General features: G+C 38.9%; 1 protein-coding gene across 2 annotated transcripts in view; it reads left to right on the top strand.

Moving 5' to 3' along the window:
- Pja2 (praja ring finger ubiquitin ligase 2) overlaps nucleotides 1-17,686 on the top strand; it is a 48,145-nt gene extending 30,459 nt beyond the window's left edge. Inside the window, exons 5-10 of one of the 2 annotated variants that reach the window (XM_027397750.2) lie at nucleotides 3,655-3,840; nucleotides 8,222-8,407; nucleotides 10,495-10,606; nucleotides 11,250-11,364; nucleotides 11,711-11,832; nucleotides 15,470-17,686. In XM_027397750.2, the coding sequence (XP_027253551.1) occupies nucleotides 3,655-3,840; nucleotides 8,222-8,407; nucleotides 10,495-10,606; nucleotides 11,250-11,364; nucleotides 11,711-11,832; nucleotides 15,470-15,595 (847 nt within the window). In that variant the 3' untranslated portion in view covers nucleotides 15,596-17,686. The remainder of the gene's footprint in view (nucleotides 1-3,654; nucleotides 3,841-8,221; nucleotides 8,408-10,494; nucleotides 10,607-11,249; nucleotides 11,365-11,710; nucleotides 11,833-15,469) is intronic. The other variant, XM_027397751.2, reaches the window with a different exon arrangement.
- Nucleotides 17,687-20,485: the final 2,799 nt, after the last annotated feature.

Here is a 20,485-nt window from a genome sequence, read left to right as displayed (position 1 = left end):
GAATTACTTAGATTCTAACCATTTAAAATTGGAAAAAAATCTTAATTTCTGTGTCATGAAGAAACAGGTGACCTAGTTTAGGTGATGGTCTAGTTTGCTGGTCATTAGTATTAAAAAAAGACTGAAGTTGGGTTTCCCGGGAAGCTGATGTGGCCAAGACAAATGAGCTGGTGTAGAGTAGCTTTCCTTTGGCACAGAAAAGAGAGAAATAGTGATGAGCCAGTAAGTAACCTCACTGAAATATCTACATACCATGCTTTAAAAGAAGCCCATGGCTGCCTTTTAAAACTATTCACCACTTTCCAAAAATTATACTACACATTTTGTTTCCAGATTTTAACCTAAACATTATTGTAAGCTTGAAACTGAATGTTAATGATGTCACCCTATAAATGAGGAGATTAAACACACAGAAATTATTCTGGATTCTAGGCCATATTCTGACTGGTTTCAAAGCCTGTTCATAGAAATTGGATAACATCAATAGTATTTGTGTCTTCAGTAAAGAAATTGGCTATGGCTGTAGTAGGAAGTTGTGATGTCTTCTGACCTTCTAAGCCAGTTTAGGCTTTTAGAGTTACCAATTAGTAACAAAATTATATTGTCATAATTAATAACATTCACATTAAAATAGTATGAAGTATGCTCATGTATTTCTATTATTCATCACAAATATACATATACTTTTGGAACATTCTTATAAATGCCTACTGCTAGCCTTTCTCAAATCATATAATGTCAATAAAATTTTATATTTGAAGCTGTGTGATCTTTTTATAGTCTTTTTATTAGTTCAAATGAGAAACAAGGCTGCTTCACATGTCAATCCTTTCTCCCTCTCTCCCCTCCCCCCAGCGCCCCCCAGCTCCCCCCCAGCTCCCCACCTCATCCCCCCTCTGCTCCCCAGGGAGGGTAAGGCCCTTCATGGGGGTTCCCAAAAGTCAGTCATATCATCCTGGGCAGGGCCTAGGCCCTCCCCCATGTGTCCAGGCTGAGAGAGCATCCCTCCATGTAGGATGGCCTCCCAAGTCCCTTCTTACCCCAGGGGTAAATACTGATCCACTACCAGGGACCCCCTAGAGTGCAGAGGCCTCCTCATTGACATCCACGTTCAGGGGTCTGGATCTGTCCCGAGCTGGCCTCCCAGACAGCAGTCTGGGAGTCCATGTGCTCCCCCTTGTTCAGGTCAGCTGTTTCTGTGGGGTTTACCAGCCTGGTCCTGACCTCTTTGTTCTTCACTCCTCCCTTTCTGCAACTGGATTCCAGAGTTTAGTTCAGTATCTGTGGATGTCTGCCTCTGCTTCCATCAGCCCCAGGATGAGGGCTCTAGGTTGGCATATAAAGTAGTCATCAGTCTCATTATAGGGCAAGGGCCTTTAGGGTAGCCTCTCTGCCATTGCCTAGATTGTCATTTGGTGTCATCCTTGTAGATCTCTGGAAATCTCCCTAGTGCCAGATCTCTCCTCGGACCTATAATGGCTCCCTCTGTTATGATATCTCTCATCCTGCTCTCCTCTATTCTTCCCCTGAATAGTCTTTAGTACCTACTAAGAGCTTGTAAACATGTAGCTCTTCTGTCTTCTTAAAAGCTTCTGGGAAGTTATTAGGAAACCGATTTATATTCATATAACTAGAAAAATACCTTAAATCAGTTAAATTTTGTAACGTTTGTTCTAGTACAACAAGACAAAGATAATTCATGAATTGGACATCTCCTAGAACTAGAGCAGGATGAAAAAGTTACTCCAAAAAACACAAGTAGCTAGAGTTTGGAAGGTGGGTGTGAAACATAGGAAACAACTTACTGACTCCATCTTAATCCATCAGTTACAGCTCTGTTCATTGGCTAGAAGGCCATCTATAGCCAGCCAGAGCTTTGTGGGATGAAGCTGTAGGTGCTTTTCATTTGTTGAGCCCAAAATCCCTCGTGGGCGCTTAAGGAAAGTGAAAGGCACTGTTTAAGAAGTAGCAGCAGTGCAGTGATTTGGATTGAATAAGCCAAGTGCCGAGGCTATGAGTAATTGCCCCCCTTAGAAAGCCATCTTATCTAGAAATATCTTGATAGAAATGAAGTCTGGTCTAGTCCTGAGGGGTGAGAGTCACCAAGTGTGTGGGAAAACATTTTAATGAAGAGAGAAAGCACTGAAGTAAAGCACCATGTGCAAGGAAAGAAGAGTTAGTTACAAGAAGAACGTGGGATTGTGTTGTTGTGAATTACAAGTGTTATTCAAAGAAGTTTTCATGCTGTTTGTAAGCTAGCATTTCCAAAGTAAATATGTCAAGCGGCTCACAGGTTAAGGTTTGTGATTTTAATTAGCGCTTATTTGAATGAGAGTTTAAAAACTGGCTGGCATATCACACCTGGGATTTAATAGATACAGCTGATGCTGTAACTAAATGTATTTGATTAAAAATATGTTTTTAAGGAAATGTTTTTGCTGACAGTTATTTGTGTCTTTCTATTTTGCAGACAGTATAGTGATTGATATAACTTTCTTGTCTCTCACATAAGCTCCACAGCTGTTAGATACTATTAGATAGTTGTATTCACCTAATATGTGGGAAAGGAAAGCCACACAGCAGTTTTCACAATTGACAAGAGGTGGATTTAGGGAAACTAACTTAAGAACCCGTATGGTCATCTTTTGTACTTTAGTGAAGACTGCAAATACTGAATGGCAGAAGTTGTGAGAGTGGTGGATGTCTAACTTAAGAGTGTGAAGTACTGCCTTAAGGAGAAAAGAAAAAGCTTTGAGCCGTTTGTGGAGCTCTCCTGTGAAGGTGCCACTTAATGTATAACTTGAAATGATGATACTACGCAGAATGTGTTTTTTAAGTGAGTGTAGGAAATGGGACTAAATTTAGGAAATCAGTTAATAGATTCTATAGGTATAGGCTTGTAGAAAATCTCTTGAATGTTTTTTGTTGTTGCTGCTGTCATTATATTGTGGGTTTTTTTTGTTTTGTTTTTTTTTTGTTTTTGATAGTGGTAGAAGTTTAGGAAAAGGTATTAGGATGTAAGAGCCATATACAAAATAGAATGGAAAATAAAGGATTTGAACAAAGAAAATTGGGAAAGAGTTAAAAATAAGTAGTTTCCAAAATAAAAGCATAATGACACTTCATCGAATAGAAAGTAAGTTAAGGGACTCATCCGGCAGATGGATTTCTATAGTAAGAATATAATTTGAAAGGAGTGAAAATGCTCAGTGTCTATTTAGTATTATAAGAGCTTAGTAAGGTGCTCATCGCTGGCTAGGGTTACACTTAATAGAGGGTTACTATGAGTATTGATGATATAGGCCCAGAGTCTGTAAGTACTTAAAAAAGGGGTCAGTATGTAATTCGAAAATTGTTTCATTTAGATCAGGTTATCATTCAAGATACTGTTTCTGATTCCCAAATGACATTTAAATTTTTATGTGGAAATATGTCAAAACTCTTACATATGCCATGATCATTTGAATGGGTAACATTCTGTTGAGTGTTTGTTTCTGTTTTTGTTGTTGTTGTTGTTTTGGCTTGGTTTTAAGTTTTGAAAAAGAATGAGCACCTGACTAAGCAAGGGCATCCATCAGCAGTCCTAGCTATCCCATAATGCCTGATAGAGAGGAACTCAGTAGTGACAGTAGTTTTTTCTGTTCTGGTTTGCAGTTCAGAGTGCAGTGATGGGGAATGGTCGGCTTCTCTGCCTCACCGCTTTTCTGGCACAGAAAAAGACCAGTCCTCAAGTGACGAGAGCTGGGAGACCCTGCCAGGGAAGGATGAGAATGAACCTGAGCTACAGAGCGATAGTAGTGGCCCTGACGAGGAAAACCAGGAATTGTCTCTTCAGGAGGGGTACGTTTAACAGTGAGGTTCGGTCTTGAGATTGCATTACACAGGAGTGCTGCACATGCCACTCAAGTGTTGTGTGTCCATCAGTCACATTTAGAAGCCCATGGTGAACACATAAATTGACTGACTTCACATGGTGCTTTGGTATTTTGTAGGGAGCAATTTTAAATGCTAGCAATTTCAGTATTTTTATGAAGATATAATGTATGTTTCCGTGTTACTTCCTAAGGGAAATTTGAGCATTCACAACAGTAGTCCTAATGCTGTGACCCTTTAATACAGTTCCTCATGTGGCGACCCATAAGATTATTTTGGTACTTGATAAATGTAATTTTGATACTGTTAGGAGTTGTCATGTAAATATTTTAGAGATAGGGGTCACAACCTGCAGGTTGAGATTTGCTGATTTCAAAGGTCATTTCAGCTAACTTAGGAATAATTGAATTAATATTGCCCATTGCCATACAATGCAGAGACTTGGGAGAACATTCTGCCTTGAGGTAAATCAGTGTAGTAAATTACACTTAGAATGTCACAGTGATTTACTCATAGAAATTGAGGCAGTTAGTTGTAAATAAATATTTAATATATTTTTATCTAGCTCGATGGATAATATTCAGAACATCAGAGATGTATGGTAAACATCTCTGACTTTATAACTTGAATGGAAATATTCCTAAGCTAGGGGGTTCTCAAATTTAAGGGGCGAAAAGCCAAATAAATATTGGTTTTGTGTGCCTGTCTGTTGCACTTCTCATCTGTTCTAAGTAATGGCAGGCTGGAAAGAACCTGTGCTCTCCTCTTAGCAATCCTTACCAATCCGAGTATTCCACCTGTGAGAAAGGGTGAACCCATTTCATCTCCCTCCCCCACCCATCTGTGTGTCTCTGTGTGTCTGTGTCTGTTATTTTAGAAGCTGTTGTGAATGTAATTTTTCCCTAAATTTATTTCTCAGCAAGTTCATTTACTTCTATATAGAACATACTCATTTTTTCTGTTTATTTTTTTCTGTTCTTCTGCTTTGTTTGAAGTGTTTACTGAATGTGTAAGCTTTCTGGGAGAGTCTGTGGGGTCTTGTAGGAGTAGAAACACCATCTGCAAGCAGAGGGGATTTGACTTCCTTCCTACTTGTTCTCCTTTCATCCTTCCTCTGGCTTTATTGACCTCGGCAAGACATGAGTAAGCGTAGCCAGTAGTCACCTCATTCCTCATTCCAGAGGGAAACAGTTTTTAAGCACATTATACAATAACAACTTTTTATCTATTTATGGGATTCTGCCAAGAATATTGAATTTTAAGTCTTTTCATTCTCCATCCTTACTTTTTAAAAATAAACCAAACATGGCCGGGCGTTGGTGGCACACGCCGTTAATCCCAGCACTTGGGAGGCAGAGTCAGGCGGATCTCTGTGAGTTCAAGACCAGCCTGGTCTCCAGAGTGAATGCCAGGATAGTTAAAGATATACAGAGAAATCCTGTCTCGAAAAACCAATATATATATATATATATATATATATATATATATATTATCATGTATATATAATATATTATATATATACAATATATATTATATATATTATATCATGTATTTATATATATATATTATATATATATCAAACATGATCATGTAATCATAGTTTAATGTTGGATTGTTTGCTATTATTTTGCATAGGTTGTAACTGTTGAGATCTTTAAGCATGGTTTCTAGATTTTGATTTCAGATACTTATTTTCCTATAAAAAATGTTTTTGTACTCTGCCTCTGTTGATAAAATGTTATTCATCTGGTAAGCATTAGCATTAGGTGATGAAACACCATCTAGCTATTTTATTATAAAGGAATACCTTTGATTATTTAAATTTTTATGATGACAGTTAAACTGTTTCAAATTTTAGTTTCTCATAGGATATATTTTCATAAGTTATATTTTTCTTGGACTAATATTGACACTTTCATGTCTTGAACTGCATAAATTATAAAAATTATTATACAAATAATTTAGTTAGGTATTAATTATATAAAATAATTTAGTTAGGAAAGGTATATAATAAGAAAATTAACCAGGCAATGGTGGTGCACCCATTTAATCCCTGCACTCAGGAAGTAGGGGAAGGCAGATCTCTGTGAGTACAAGGCCAGCTTAGTCTACAGAGCGAGTTCCAGGGCATCCAGGACTACTAAACAGAGAAACCCTGTCTTGAAAAAACAAACAAACAAAAAGAAATAGAAGGAAGGAAGGAAGAGAAAAGTATTAATTACAAACTGCTGTTTACTACTGAGAGAAGAAGACATGGTAGCTAATAGAAAACATTAATTAGAGTGGTCAGAGGGATGCCTGAGAAACTGACAGCGCCCCCACTCCCACCCTCACCCCCGAGACAGAGTTTCTCTGTGCAGCCCTGGCTGTCCTAGTACTAGACTAGTGCTGGGATTAAAGGTGGGTGACACCACGGCATGGCTTCAGAAATTGACTTGTTTATTGAGATCTAAAAGATGAAAATTGGGTGGGCAAAATGATTCATTGGGTAAAGGTACCTGCCATGAGGCCTGAGTTTGATTTCATGATCCATATGCTGGGGAAAAAAATAATAATCAAATTCCCTTGTAAGTTGTCCTCTGATTGCTACAAAAATGTGGTGGCCTGCATGTACCCACACACACAACAAATAAATAAGTCAATAAGAATTTTTAACGGATTTTTTTAAGATAAAAGATAAATTTAATGGTTAAGGTAGGGCTATTTAGGTAAAAGAAAAGTTAAGAAAGGAAATATTGAAAAAGAAGAGATTTGGTAAAGTTGGTGATGGTGGTGGAGCTGATGAGATAAAAGTAGGTAGGAACCAGACTGCAGGCCATCTGGAAATTTCTGAAATTTATTCAGAGAGCAGTGAGATTTTTCTTCCTTTCTTCTTTCCTTCCTTCCTTCCTTCCTTCCTTCCTTCCTTCCTTCCTTCCTTCCTTCCTTCCTTCCTTCCTTCCTTCCTTTCTTTTCTCTCTCTCTCTCTCTCTCTCTCTCTCTCTCTCTCTCTCTCTCTCTCTTTTGCAGGGGGGGGGCGGTAGGGTGGCTAAGACAGTTTTCTCTGTGTAGTCTTGGCTGTCCTGGAACTCACTCTGTAGACCAGGCAGGCTGGCCTTGAACTCACAGAGGTCCTTCTGCCTTCCTCTGCCTCCCAAGCGCTGGGATTAAAGGTGTGCATCACCACCTCAGCCAGCAGAACAACAATGAGATTTTTAAATGCCAAATTAACTGACCTGATAGGCATTTTAAGAGATTGTTGTGTGCTGATTAATTGCAAATGGACTAAAGTTTTTAAAAGAAGAGGAATTGTTCTGGTGAGTGGGTATTTGTGAATTTTAGAAAACAAGCTTTATGGCTAAGCCTATAACTCTGTGGTAGAGTACTTGTTAGCATCCATAAAAGCCTGGGTATGGTTATCAGCCCCAGCCCTCTCCCTCCAAAGGGGGGGGGGGGTATTTTGAAGTTTCAAATAATAAAATAGATGTTGGATGTGGGAAAATGAGAAACAACTATTGTTTAAGTTCTCACGTTGATTACTAAACATATATTGATCTTTGCTTTTATAAGGTAAAGCTTATCAGAATTTTAAAACCTAAGAAGGGACATTTAAAGTGTAAATATATAGAAAGATTAAAAGGGAAATACAGTATTTTAGGCAAACACTAAACTGGAAAGAACTAGAAGAGTTATATTAATATTTGCAAAATAAACATAGATATTTAAAAAAGTAGAATTAGAGGCTGGAGAAGTGATTCAGCAGTTGTGTCACTTGCTGGACAGTCTGAGGTCAGAGATCAGCTCCCTGCTCTCAAGTCAAGTCAGGCAGCTAGCTCATACCTGTGACCCCCCTCGGAGGGCTTGTTGGGGCTTGCTGGCTTACAGAGAAAATGCAAGTCCCAGGTTCAAGGAGAGACACTGGCTCAAAGGAATCCGTGGAGCCCTAAGACGAGGATACTTAATCCCTTCTTTTGGCTTCTGAGTTATGTGTACAGGCATGCACAATCTGTACACACACACACACACACACACACACACACACACACACAGAGAAATCTTTTTAAAAGGGTGTGTGTGTGTGTGTGTGTGTGTGTGTGTGTGTGTGTGTGTGTATAACTTGTGAAAGTTGGTTGTCTCTGTGTGTCCTGGGGCTTGAACTCAAAGTCCTTAGGTATGGTGACAGGAGCTTTGACCCACTGTGTCATCTCACCTGCCCATTTATTTTCTATTGAAACACTTTTGCAGGTGAGAAAACCCTTTATTTAGAATCTAAACACTACAAAAATGTAATATTACATGCAAATGTAGAATATAAAATATGGTATGATATGTTTGAAATTTTTTTCCTCCTTCTAAATGTTTGTATTAGGGAGCAGACATCCTTGGAAGAGGGAGAAATTCCCTGGTTACAGTACAATGAGGTCAATGAAAGCAGCAGCGATGAAGGAAACGAGCCTGCCAATGAGTTTGCGCAGCCGGAAGCTTTCATGCTGGATGGCAACAACAACCTTGAGGACGACTCCAGTGTGAGCGAGGACTTGGACGTGGACTGGAGGTATGTGGCCACCTACGACATGCTGTGACTCGCCAAGGAGCGCTTCGGCTTCGGCGGGGGCAGGGGCGGGAGAGGCATCTCTCTTTTCTCACCCTTCCTTGACTTCACGTCTTCAGAGCATGGACTTTAAGAGAAAAATTTTAGAGGCTGTTGTTTTGAATGTGTTAATACCTGGAATAATTTTGTAATTAGAGAAAAGTAGAAAGATGGTAGAGTATTCCCATGGGTCCTTCACTGAATCCCTTAAATGTTACTATTTTAGAAGTCTTCCTGCCATATTCTCTTTCCTTTTCTCCCTCTATTCATCGTAAGAATTCTTCTGGCCTTTTTATGAATAAGCCCACAGGCATTTATTTACCTATAAAAAAACCTAATATGAATTTCTGAAAAAAAAAATGAACGTTTTCCTGTGTAACACAAAATTGCTGAAACTGAGAAATTAGTATTGGTATAGTACTAATAATGTAATCCCCAGAACTTATTCTAATGTCCATAGTTATCTCACCACTGACTTTACAGAGAATGTTTATCTGTTCTAACCCAGGACTGCCATTGCCTTATTGCCTTTAGTTAAGGTTTTTGGTTTTTTTTGTTTTGTTTTTTGTTTTTTTTTAGTCTGGACATATCCTCAGTTAATTCTTGCTTTTCATGCCTGACAAATATTAGAAGTTTAGACCATTTATTTTATGGACTATCCCTCACATTGTATTTGTTCAGTAGCATACATAGACTTACATATTTTAGCAACAAAAAAGATATAATTTGTCTTTATAGTACATATCAGAAGATACTTTGTGGCATATAATTTTGATACTAGTGCTGTTAATTTTGTTCATCTGGTTATGATGTAGCCTTTCAGATTCTTATACCGTCCAATTACCGTTTCCCCCTTTTATGGCTATTTTGAGGCTATAAATAGCCTGTTTATCCTCCAGCTATCAAATTTCCATCTGCTAGGGTTAGCATCCATGAGTAATTCTTGTCTGAAACATGAATTTTTAACCAGTTACAACTATGTATCAGGTCGTGCATGTTTAGGGTTGTTTATACTACTGAGGAAAGAAAGATTAAGTCATTTGAATGGGTTTTCTACAGTAAGTGGACCTGTTTGTGTCCAGGAAGAGGTGAAAGTGTTATGGAGAAGTACTTCTTCAGTTTTAATCTGACCTATTGAGAAGCAGTGTGCATGGGAGGGCTATTTCTTTAGTGCTGTGTGTGCACTCCCATGCCTGGATTTTCTGATTTTGAAAATCTTAGTAATTTGAGAGCCAGGGAAAAAGGTAGGAATCTGACTTGTAGATAAAGGAAGTAGCTTTAACACAAGAGACAAATGTATTTTTCATGAAAGGATCATAGTCTTTTGGAACCAAAAGTCATAAAAATGAACAGTTTGGCTTGGCAGTAGTGGCACATGTTTTTAATTCCAGCACTAGGGAGGCAGAGGCAGTTCAAAGTCAGCCAGTCTTCAGCCTGGTCTACAGAGTGAGTACCATAATAGCCATGGATACACAGAGAAACCCTGTCTTGAAAAACAAAATAACAAAAAACGAGCAGTTTGGGAAATAATAACTTTCTAGCTCTTAATAAGTGAAGGAGGCCTGATTCTCAGCCAAAGGGAAGGAGAGAGATTGAGAAAATAAAATCTTGCAAAACCCAAAGTAATTAAGCAGTTCAAAGTGTGTGTGTGTGTGGGGGGGGGGTCATGACTAGCGATAGAATTTAAATACAATAATTTCCTTTCTCATATTTTCACCTTCACCCAGATTGGAAACTAAATTTAACAGAAGGAAAAATATAGGGAAAGGATTATATGCATAAAAATACTACCAGTCAGCAGGCTTTTGAGTCAGAAACATGAAAGGAGAATTTCCTGCATGTGTAGTAAGGTAGCAGACTGGGGAGCAAATGATGTTATTTTAATTCTTTATATTTAACACTTAGCTTTTCTGTTGTTTTCTCTGTTCTTCAGCTCACACAGTTTTAGTTTTCTCCTTGAAAAACTTGTACAGCCCATCAATATGGTAATATAAAATTATCCTTAACTGTATGATTTCTGACATCATAGATATGGATCTTGTTTTTTTCAGCCTGTTTGATGGTTTTGCGGATGGACTGGGAGTTGCTGAAGCTATTTCTTATGTGGATCCTCAGTTCCTCACCTACATGGCACTAGAAGAACGCTTAGCCCAGGCTATGGAGGTAATTTTATAACTGACAAATACATGGAAAATTGGTAGAATATAAAATAATTTAAAAACTTTAATGGTTTCTTTTTTTTAAACTTTGTTGGAGAGACAGTGAATGGTTTCCTTAGCAATTTAATAACTGCCTAGTAGCTATTGTTATTAGTATGTGTATATGGAGTCACTTGCTGCCATACCTATTTACTTCAGATTGCAGAACTAGTTATTATCTCATGAGCTGTTTCTAAAGGGTTTCTTTTCCTGATATTATTGATCTCATGTAAGAGCTCTTAAGTTGGAATTGTGACCATTCATCCAAAAAGTGCAGTTATAAAGAGCAAGTAGATGATTATTAAAACAGGACATAGCTTTACTTGTGATAGGTTAGGCTTTCTGCAGGTGGTGTGTGTGTGTGTGTGTGTGTGTGTGTGTGTGTGTGTGTGTGTGTGTGTGTACGAATGCCATGTACTGGTGAGACATGGGTATTTGACTTAATGATCGTGGTGGTGGGTCTTTCGGAAGGGAGCTAAAGGGACAAAAGAGTAACAGAAAAAGAATACGAGAATATGATAAATGTAATTTGATGAGACAGCTTAAAAATAGTTCCCATTACTATTTTAAAGAATCTCCTAACAAAGAGCTATACTTTTCTTTTTCAGACTGCACTGGCACACTTAGAGTCTCTTGCAGTGGATGTTGAGGTGGCTAATCCACCAGCTAGTAAGGAAAGCATCGACGGGCTTCCAGAAACGCTTGTTCTAGAAGATCATACTGGTAAGGCAGGTCAACATTCTCAAGTCTGGGATACCATATTGTGTGCTTTGATGTATTATTGGGGCAACTCAGTGACCAAGTAGTTGATCATTACGTTTTTATAAGAAGCTGACAAACTTCCACCTAGTAGAAAATGCTTAATAAAATATATAGAGACCAAATGTTTACCCGGTCAACTTTTTAAAGAAGTAATGTTTATGACATTCTAAATTAGCATGCTAGAATATGCTTGCCAGTTACTTGATAAAACTGCCTCTTCCATCTTCATAGCCATCACAGTGATTAGTTTTGTTAGCCCTGAACTTCACCTTACGGCTTGATGGATGCGCGTTGTTTGTGTTCTCAGCTATTGGTCAGGAGCAGTGCTGTCCAATCTGCTGCAGTGAGTACATCAAGGACGACATAGCCACAGAGCTGCCCTGCCACCATTTCTTCCATAAGCCTTGTGTCTCCATCTGGCTTCAGAAGGTGAGCTTTAGATGTACTTCCTTAAAATTAACATTTATATAGCTTCTTCTACAAGTAATAATTGTACATTAAGCATATAGTCATAGTATTTCACATTAAAGACTGGCTTCTTTTGTAGAAATTTAGACAACAGTAACTATTTAATATATTTTCATTCATAGCTCTGAAACTGCTTTCAAAAGTATCTCAAAAGATTCTTTTACATCAACCAAAGTACACTGTAATAATAAGAAAGTGTTCTACAAGTGTGCATGGGTGTTGCTGAAAATGTATGAGGAAAGTACAACCAAGCAAATAACCCCTCTCCTGCTTTTTATGTGCCTACGTTAAAGACGTACCAATCATTTGAAGTGTATTTGAGTTACTTTGGAACTAGAGTTTATTTACATCCCATGATCTCTGTTGGCACATGAAGATACTTATCGTCTAGCTCAGTAGAAACCTCTACGTCCTTTCTTGGCATTTTTCTTGTGGTTATAGCTCCCTCTTCTCTATAAACACTCCTACCCAGTCCCCTCTTCTTAGCTCTTTCTCTCCTTTTTTCCTGCTTTATTCTTCACTGTCACTTTATCCTCTTAAAACTGCATTGAAAATCTCTGAGCACTAATGTAGAGATGTTCACTATTCCTTTACAAAGTCTGAAGAATCATTGTTGCTTTTGCCTCCTGTGTTGTGGTTAAGTGTATACTTACTTTCTCATTTGCTAAAGTCTTTATTATTCCTCTGAATCCCTCAGCTGCTGCTTTGCCCTACCTCCAGTAACCAATACTCCTACTTACAGTGGGCAGATTTACATGTTCCCCAGTTGCTGACATTTGTGGGATTGTTTTTTTGCTTTTATTCTCCCACAAAAGGATTCCACAGTCTTTTTTAATACATAATTTTAAAAATTTATTCCTGAGTACTTTTTCTCTGTACAAACTTTAAAATCATTTTACTTATTTGTTTTTCTCTCCCAAAATAATTTGTTTTGGCTGAAATTTATTATTGTGATGGCATTAAATTTATACATTCTGCTGTAGACTTGCTCTGAAATACTTTTAGAGTTGGATTAATGAAACACAAAAATATCCATGAAATGCAGTGTTCTTTTGAGTTGAAGTTGAGAGTTTTATCCCTATTAGTGCTGGCTTTTTCTTTTTAATTTTAAGGTTTTTTAAAACATCCATTGTTTTGGAGATGTGTATATCACACCATGTTGTGAAAACTAGTTTGATATACTAGGAAGCAACCAGGGCCTAGTAAATGTTAAAACATAAATTACATCAATCCTATTAGTAAAAATTAGAGATGGCTTGTTAATAATGAAATGGCAAAAAGAAGCTTAATTTATGGTACAAATTGCAAAGACCTGCCAGCAGACTTCAGTAAACTACATATTAACAAAATGATTGCTAATCAATTAGTGCAAATAATGGGTGTTTGAAGTCTCTTGAGACTTCTGGCATTCCAGGTATTTTGTTTTGTTTTTTTTCTTTAACTGCTTATTTGGCATTGTGTTGATTATAGTATAGATGGCTATATCAAACAATATAATCTGTCTACCTTGAATATAAAGTTGAAATAGTCCATATTGAATTTAACTAATTACCTATAAACAAATAACTGGTATAGTGAGTTAGCAGAAGTTAAGTTAGCATTAAGTAGGAAAGAACGTGTAATCCCTGTGCATGATGGCAGAGGCGATGCAAGAGAGAAGGCATCTCTGAAGTTAGCAGGGAAGCCATGTATGCACCCAAGCTTGTGGTTCATGTCCACTCCTGAAAATCAGGCCAGCCACTTTTACTTCCTTGTCCGTGGTAGTTGCCTACTTTATTCCTCATCTTCATTGTAGGTGTTATCTGAACTGTAGCTCTGCTCATGTTACTTTGCTTGCCCTAATGGGAGAGATTAGGTTGGTTTTCCTTCACTTGCAGAAGAGTGGATTTCTGTCTTGGCTTTCAAGGCTTTCTGTGCTCTAGCCCCCAAGCTGTCTGTTCAGATTTGTTATTCTGTACACTTGGTCATGCTTCTGTACATTTGTTCCTGAAGGCTGACTTCCCTCCGTCCCATCTGTAAGATGAGGTGGTGTAAGTAGAAAAGCTGAGACCTCACCTTTTCTGTCTTGGATACAACGAGCTTTCTTTACACTCTCACTTAGTTACAGAGATTTAAGAAGGACACAGTGTTGTGTCCTCTCGGTTTCAGAAACCAGTAGACGATTCCCCTGTGTTTGCCCACTTTGTCCGCACAAAGGACTGGAAAATGTCATGGTGTTCTAGTCCCTAGACCAGTGATTGTTACCTGGGTTAAGATGATATAGCTGGTCCCGTCCAGGCTAAAACTGCACTCACTTGTATGACAGTGCTGATAGAGGCCATTCATTGTGGCAAGTACATCGTCAGTGTGCTTGGCTTTGCTGTAGCACAGGATAACAACCTAATTTTTGTCCTCTGAGGAAAGAAATTAGTATAAAGCCTCCCCTGGGAAAAAGGTTCCCAAAATGAAATTCTTTGTCACCTTCAACAGCATGGTAGCTTCGCTGCCCTTCCTTCTATCAGAGAGATGCATTTGGGAAAGGCCAGACTTGCAAGGACATGATGTGTCTTCTGTGAGGTGACAGGTCTCTGGGCTTCCATTGGTTTTAAAGCTGTTCTCTTCCCATCTTCTGTCCCAGGTCTGTGGTTAGTTTGTGTTGTTACTTAGAAGGCACATAATTGTCTCTTTTTAGAAAGGGGTTACCTGGCTAATAAAGTAAGGTCTGAAGTCAGTCTGGTTGATCACATCTGTCTACAATAAAGTGAGGCTTTCATGTATGTATATAACAAGGATGGGCCTGATGGGGCTGTAATTTTCTGAGCCAAAATTGTGTGGGGTCTCTTGTATGTGCCTAATAGATAAATTATTGGGTTCAGGTCATTAATAAGCTTACCTGACTGATTTCCATGAGACAATGTACTGATTCGTTGCTCAGCTTTGACCACAGCATCCATGCCAAGCATGGAAGCTGTAAATAAAAATTCATTGAGTAAAAGGTGAGTTGAATCCAAGGTACAAACATGATCATAACGTGCTGTTTTATATAAAAGAAATTTGAGCTGGGTGGTGGTGGTGCACAACTTTAATCCCAGCATTCAAGGGGATGGAAGTGTGGCAGAGGCGGTGGATCTCTTGAGTTTGACCAGCCTGGTCTACAGAGCAAGTTCCAGGACAGCCAGGGCTACACAGAGAAAAAAGACAGAAAGAAAAGAAATTTGGCATTGAAATTTTTGAGATGGCATTAAATAAAAGGCATTAAAATTCTGTCTTATGCCGTGTGGGTGTGAAGTGTATTTTTTGTTTTTAATACTTGATTTGGGAGCTGGAGCAGTTAAAAGTGCATGTGCACTTAGAGGAGCCGAGTTTGGTTCACACCCGTGTCAGGTGATCACAATTGCTGGAGCCCTGCTCTGGAGGAGTCTGGCACTGCCTCGTGGCTCCACAGGCACCTGCTCCTACGTGCATAGACACACACACACACAGAATGTAAGGCAACAAATGTGTTTTTAAAGGGCACTTGATTTGTTTGCAGCTAATGATGCTATGATTTTCTATGACGATAATGCTGGTCTATTGTTGTGTTGTGTGTTAACTGGTCTGTCTGTCTGTTTCCCTGCAGTCGGGGACCTGCCCTGTGTGCCGCCGTCATTTCCCACCTGCAGTCATTGAAGCATCTGCAGCTGCTTCCTCTGACCCTGACCCTGATGCCCCGCCTGCAAATGACAATACTGCAGAAGCCCCATAAGAGAAACATGGAAATGACACCTGAAGTCTATCACAGTAAATCTGCAAATTTCCTCTAAATCTGATGTGCAAATAATTATATATAAATATATTTAAAATGCTATATATAGTATATGCCATAGTTTAGAAAGAGAATATTAACCTTTCTAAACTGAATTTAGGTTTGCAGAGCATACTAAATATTTGCAAGCTGAATGCTGAAGCAGTGCATCCATTTCCTTTAGTTGGCTACATCTTAGACGTAACCCCGCTGAGACGTTAGGTAACGCAATATTCAGTGAACACTGGATGCCTTTAAAGAAAGGCTAGCAAAGCATGTGAATGGTCTGGTGTGCTCAGTGCTCGGCACAGTTACATGTGTTTGGCTTACGAAACACTGTCTAAGCCCTTATCAGTCTGCTTCTACTTGTTAAATACTTGAAGGTCCGGAACACTCTTGACATCCTCGTTTAAGAAGCTGGCTCTAGTTACTTTAAGGTCGTTTGGTTTCAGAAATAGTTTAGAAGGTCTGAGGACTTGCACATGGCCATGTTTGTAACTGTGTCACCCCAAATAAAAATTGCACAGCTTTTAGGTGATCACATGAGCAGGCAAGTCTCTACAGATGAGAGTGTAATAGGTGGCTTACAGATGTCAACACCAGAGAGGAGTGGCTGAGACGGCACAACACGGGAGCACACAGCGAGTGCACATCTGCCTGTCCATTCTGATACAGCTGCAGGAATACCTACAGAGCTTCTGAAATGCACAGCTTCATTTCAGTTGTGTAATATCTGAGTAGTCATTCTTTCTTCTTTCTCCATTCTTAAAAATAAGTGAATTTTCACTGTTGGCACATTTGAGGCTTCACTATAAGGAATATAACACTTGCATTCTGATTTTTGCATATATTGTAAATGTGGCTGGTATAACAGCAAAATACTGTGTATCCTTTTATGGGTAAAACAAGTGAACATTGCATGCAAGTAATGTGGTGAATTTGTAATTTAGGGGTTCTGGGGCTTCTGTGACTTTGGATGCTTACATTCAGGCCTTAATGTTGCGCTAGCTAGCATGCTTCCTTCTGATGTATATAGTCAGCATTGTACAAACTAATCTTTGCTTGTTTTCTACTCTGTGGTCTTTCCATACCATATTTCATGGATGATGAGTCAGTGTCAAGAAGTCACACGAGATTCACATTAGTCCTCATGTGTACACTGTGGAGGTTTGTGGGTTGTGTGGTTTGTTTGTGTGTTTTCTTTTATGTACTGTTGATTAGTTGTGGCACTTACTGATTAAACTTACATTGCTGCAGATTGCTTTGTAACAAGCCACATGTTATGTTTAGTCAGTAGTAAGGGACCTTGATTTTTATTCTCCTAGATAGCAGCTGTCCCAAAGAAAATATTTCTTCTTTGCCTATTAAGATTTAGCTATTATCTGCCAGTTGTTAAGAGGTTTGGTTCCAAACTCAAGCAGAGAGTTGAACGTAAGATAGCTGTTGTCCTTTTTGCTTTCCATCTGTTACCGTCCTTCATTGTTGGCTCCCAGCTACGTATACACACAGCTGCTGTGAAGAAGAAAGCTGAATAAGACTTGCTTTAAATTTTTTAAAAAGAAAAATGAAGTTCTAGAACTTTGATGGTAACAAGCCAGTATAATCTGAGGCTGACAAGTTCAGACCCCAATATATTATTTCATCTTTTTGCAAAGTTAAGAGTATATGAAGGTAAATTAGAAATAGTAAAAATATTGATAAAATGTCATTTATCTTATTTCTCTATTTTTTGTTGTGACTTGGCCTAATAATTTTAATTTTTTGAACATTTTATTTCTTGTAATACGAATGCTGATATTTAAAGTTAGACTCATGTGGATTTCTTTTGTTTCTTAGTTGTTTATCTCTAAGCTAACTAACTTCTAAGATTATTTGTGATATGGATTTATATATAAGCTGTTAAATATATATGAGCTGTTAAAATGGAATGCAAGGTTTCAAAAGCCCAGGTCTAACTGTAATGATTGGTTTATTGTTATACAATCCCAGCCCGCCATTTTCCGTGTAAATCATAAACAATAAACAGGATATACTCGGTGGTCATTTCTAATATTTAATTGTGTAATCCTATCACTTCTGTAGCATAATCCTTAAAGGATTTAGAGTCAATAACAAAGAACCCAACTTAAAAAGAACACTAGACAGAGCAGACAGGGACTGTGTAGAGAGGAGCTGGTGGGCTTGTGGTGTTCCAGAGGCTCTGAAGGAGGGGCTGCTGCCCTTTTCTGCCTGATACCCTCAGCAATCCCAGGCTTCTGCAGAGCCCACTTCTGACATCCTCAGCAATCCCAGGCTTCTGCAGAGCCCACTTCTGGCCTGACGGAGACTGTGGAGCCTTTGAGTTCTTGGTGCTTCACTCTAGTGGCTGTCTCCAGACCCAGTGCAGGACTGACTGTTGTCAAGTATGCCCACTGAGGATGACCTCGTGGCTCACAGACGGCTCAGGGATTGTTTTTGAGTCAGTTGGGTAGTGAATAATGTCCACATTATTAATTAACAAAAACAAATTTTGTACAGAAGTGTTAGAATTCCATTTCCTAATACGCATGTTAGAAAAATACAGTTGAGTTAAGAATAGCAATGCTGTGCATATGCCCCTGCGTAGTACCGAAGAACTTCTCAAATGGCATCCTTTGGTCCAGCGGTTGCTGGTGCAGCCTTTTGTACCCTGCGAAGGCAGGGTTTCTCTCCAAAAACAGCATCATTCAGATCTCTGTAGAGCATACAGCTCTTACCTCTTCCTATCCTCCCTCAGGCTTCACTGTTTTAAGTGTTCCATGATGTCTGACCCAGACCCGTCTAAGGCTGACTCTTCCATCATTCACTTAAAATGTTTGCTCACAGGCTAAGAGTTCTTCTGTAATCTTACCAAAATATGATTCAGACACATTTTGGCAGCTTCAAAATTATTCTGAAGGCATAGGTGCAGTTAGTTGCTGTCATCCTTCTTAGGCAAGTGTGTTACATGGCTGAAGAACTCCATGGGCATTGCCATTCCGCCTGTGTCTACTCCTAACGCAGTTTCTTCATAACCTAACTGAAGGGCACCACTCTCCGTCTCTACTATAAACACGTAAATGCCTCGAGGCCTCTGTCAGCGCCAGTCTTGATGAAGCATACTTTTCATGTCAGGGGCTTGTTTGTTTTCTGAAGTTACTGTTGAGTGTTGAGCATTGTCTACAAAGCCACAGTAGAGCATTGTGGGCAGCCCTCTAGGTTGGCACTTAGACTTCATGGAACTACCCATCACCCACCTAGTGCGCCTGTTCCATTCCTTCCTGGAAAAGACACCATAGAATGTTTGCCATGTTTCAGAGATGTGTCTTTGAAAACACTTGGATCTGCTAGTGCACTCGATTAAGAGGGAAAGGGAGGCAGCTGGAGACGCCTCCCTCCTTAACAAAGCTGCAAACTCTGCTTCCTGTTGCTCGTGTGCCATCTGCTCAGTAGGCTGTTCTAGAATTGATAAGTCTTCAGTGTCAAGTTAATCGGAATGTCTGGAACCTACCTTTTCCCTGCTCAGAAGTTATCTTTGAAATAATACATTGACAACTCATATAATTACTCTGCTTCCAATTTTGCTATAAAGTGATGAATCTAATTAGGTTCTGTACTATTGTTCAGGAGTAAAAGTTTGAAACATTTTTTTGTTGTTTATGTACAGTCCTGACGGGAATATTAAGTGCTTGGTTTCCACCATTGCTTTTAGCAATGCCTTTGGAGTTTGAACATTGCACATATTAAATTGTAACCCCCCCCCCAGAGATTGGGAAATACTGACAGGAGAACTTGAATAAGTAAAATAAGATTTGTAATCCCCCTCAGAGATTGGGAAATACTGACAGGAGAACCTGAATAAGTAAAATAAGATTTGTAACCCCCTCTCCCCCGCCCCGAGATTGGGAGATACTGACAGGAGAACCTGAATAAGTAAATTAAGATTTGGGCCCCAGGAGATGGCTCAGCAGTGAAGAGCATTTACTGCTCCCCCAGAGGAACAGTGCGCATGTCAGATCTCACATCTGCCTGGAGACCCAGCTCCAGGCTGGCCAACAAGCTTCCCTGGCTTCTGCAGGCAGCTTCACACACATGACACGCAGTCACATGGACACACTCACATAAATACAAATAATTTTTAATCTTCAAAACAATTTATTTTAATTAAAGGCCTGGAATAAATGCACTAAAAATAATAAACATTTGATCACTTGTTATATGGTCTCATAGCCAGTTATAGTTTTTATAGTGAAAATTGGTGAAGGGGTCTTTCTCTTTTACTTTTAAAAGGAAACTACTCTTAAACTCCTTGTCAGCAAGAGAAATTTTGACAGCCATTATGATTTTTCCTTTTTTTTAACAGCATTTATTTATTTATTTATTTATTTATTTATAAGATTGATTTTAAGCCCAGTTTATAATAGCTCCTATTTACAAAGTATTTAGCTGAGTGTTAGTAAGCCCATAGCTCCCTGTTGTAACTGATCTTCTTGGTAAATCTGAAGGTCACCATCTTAAAAACAAGATCCAGAGAGATCTAAGAGCCCTGGTATACTACCTCACACTCATACCTGGTCAGTGTTGTTTACCTAATTCTGTGAGATGTGATCTAATTTTTTTTTAATGAAATGTTCTTAGGAGGAGATATATCTTTACTGAGCATGTGTCTAGGCTTGCTTTCTGATCACAACTGCTTGAAGTTACATTGTAATAGGTATTATAAATAATGTGGAGGTGATTGTGATACATCAGTCATATACAGAGTATCATATGCAGATACTCTACTGTGTTTTATGCAACAGCTAAGCAGCCGAAGATTTTGGTACCCACAGTTGTCCTGGAAGCCGTCTTCTA

This window comes from Cricetulus griseus, chromosome 2 (assembly GCF_003668045.3).
Source record: "Cricetulus griseus strain 17A/GY chromosome 2, alternate assembly CriGri-PICRH-1.0, whole genome shotgun sequence".
In the NCBI taxonomy this organism is placed as follows: Eukaryota; Metazoa; Chordata; class Mammalia; order Rodentia; family Cricetidae; genus Cricetulus; species Cricetulus griseus.
Note: the sequence above shows the minus strand (reverse complement) of the source record. Positions and strands in the feature narration are given on the sequence as shown.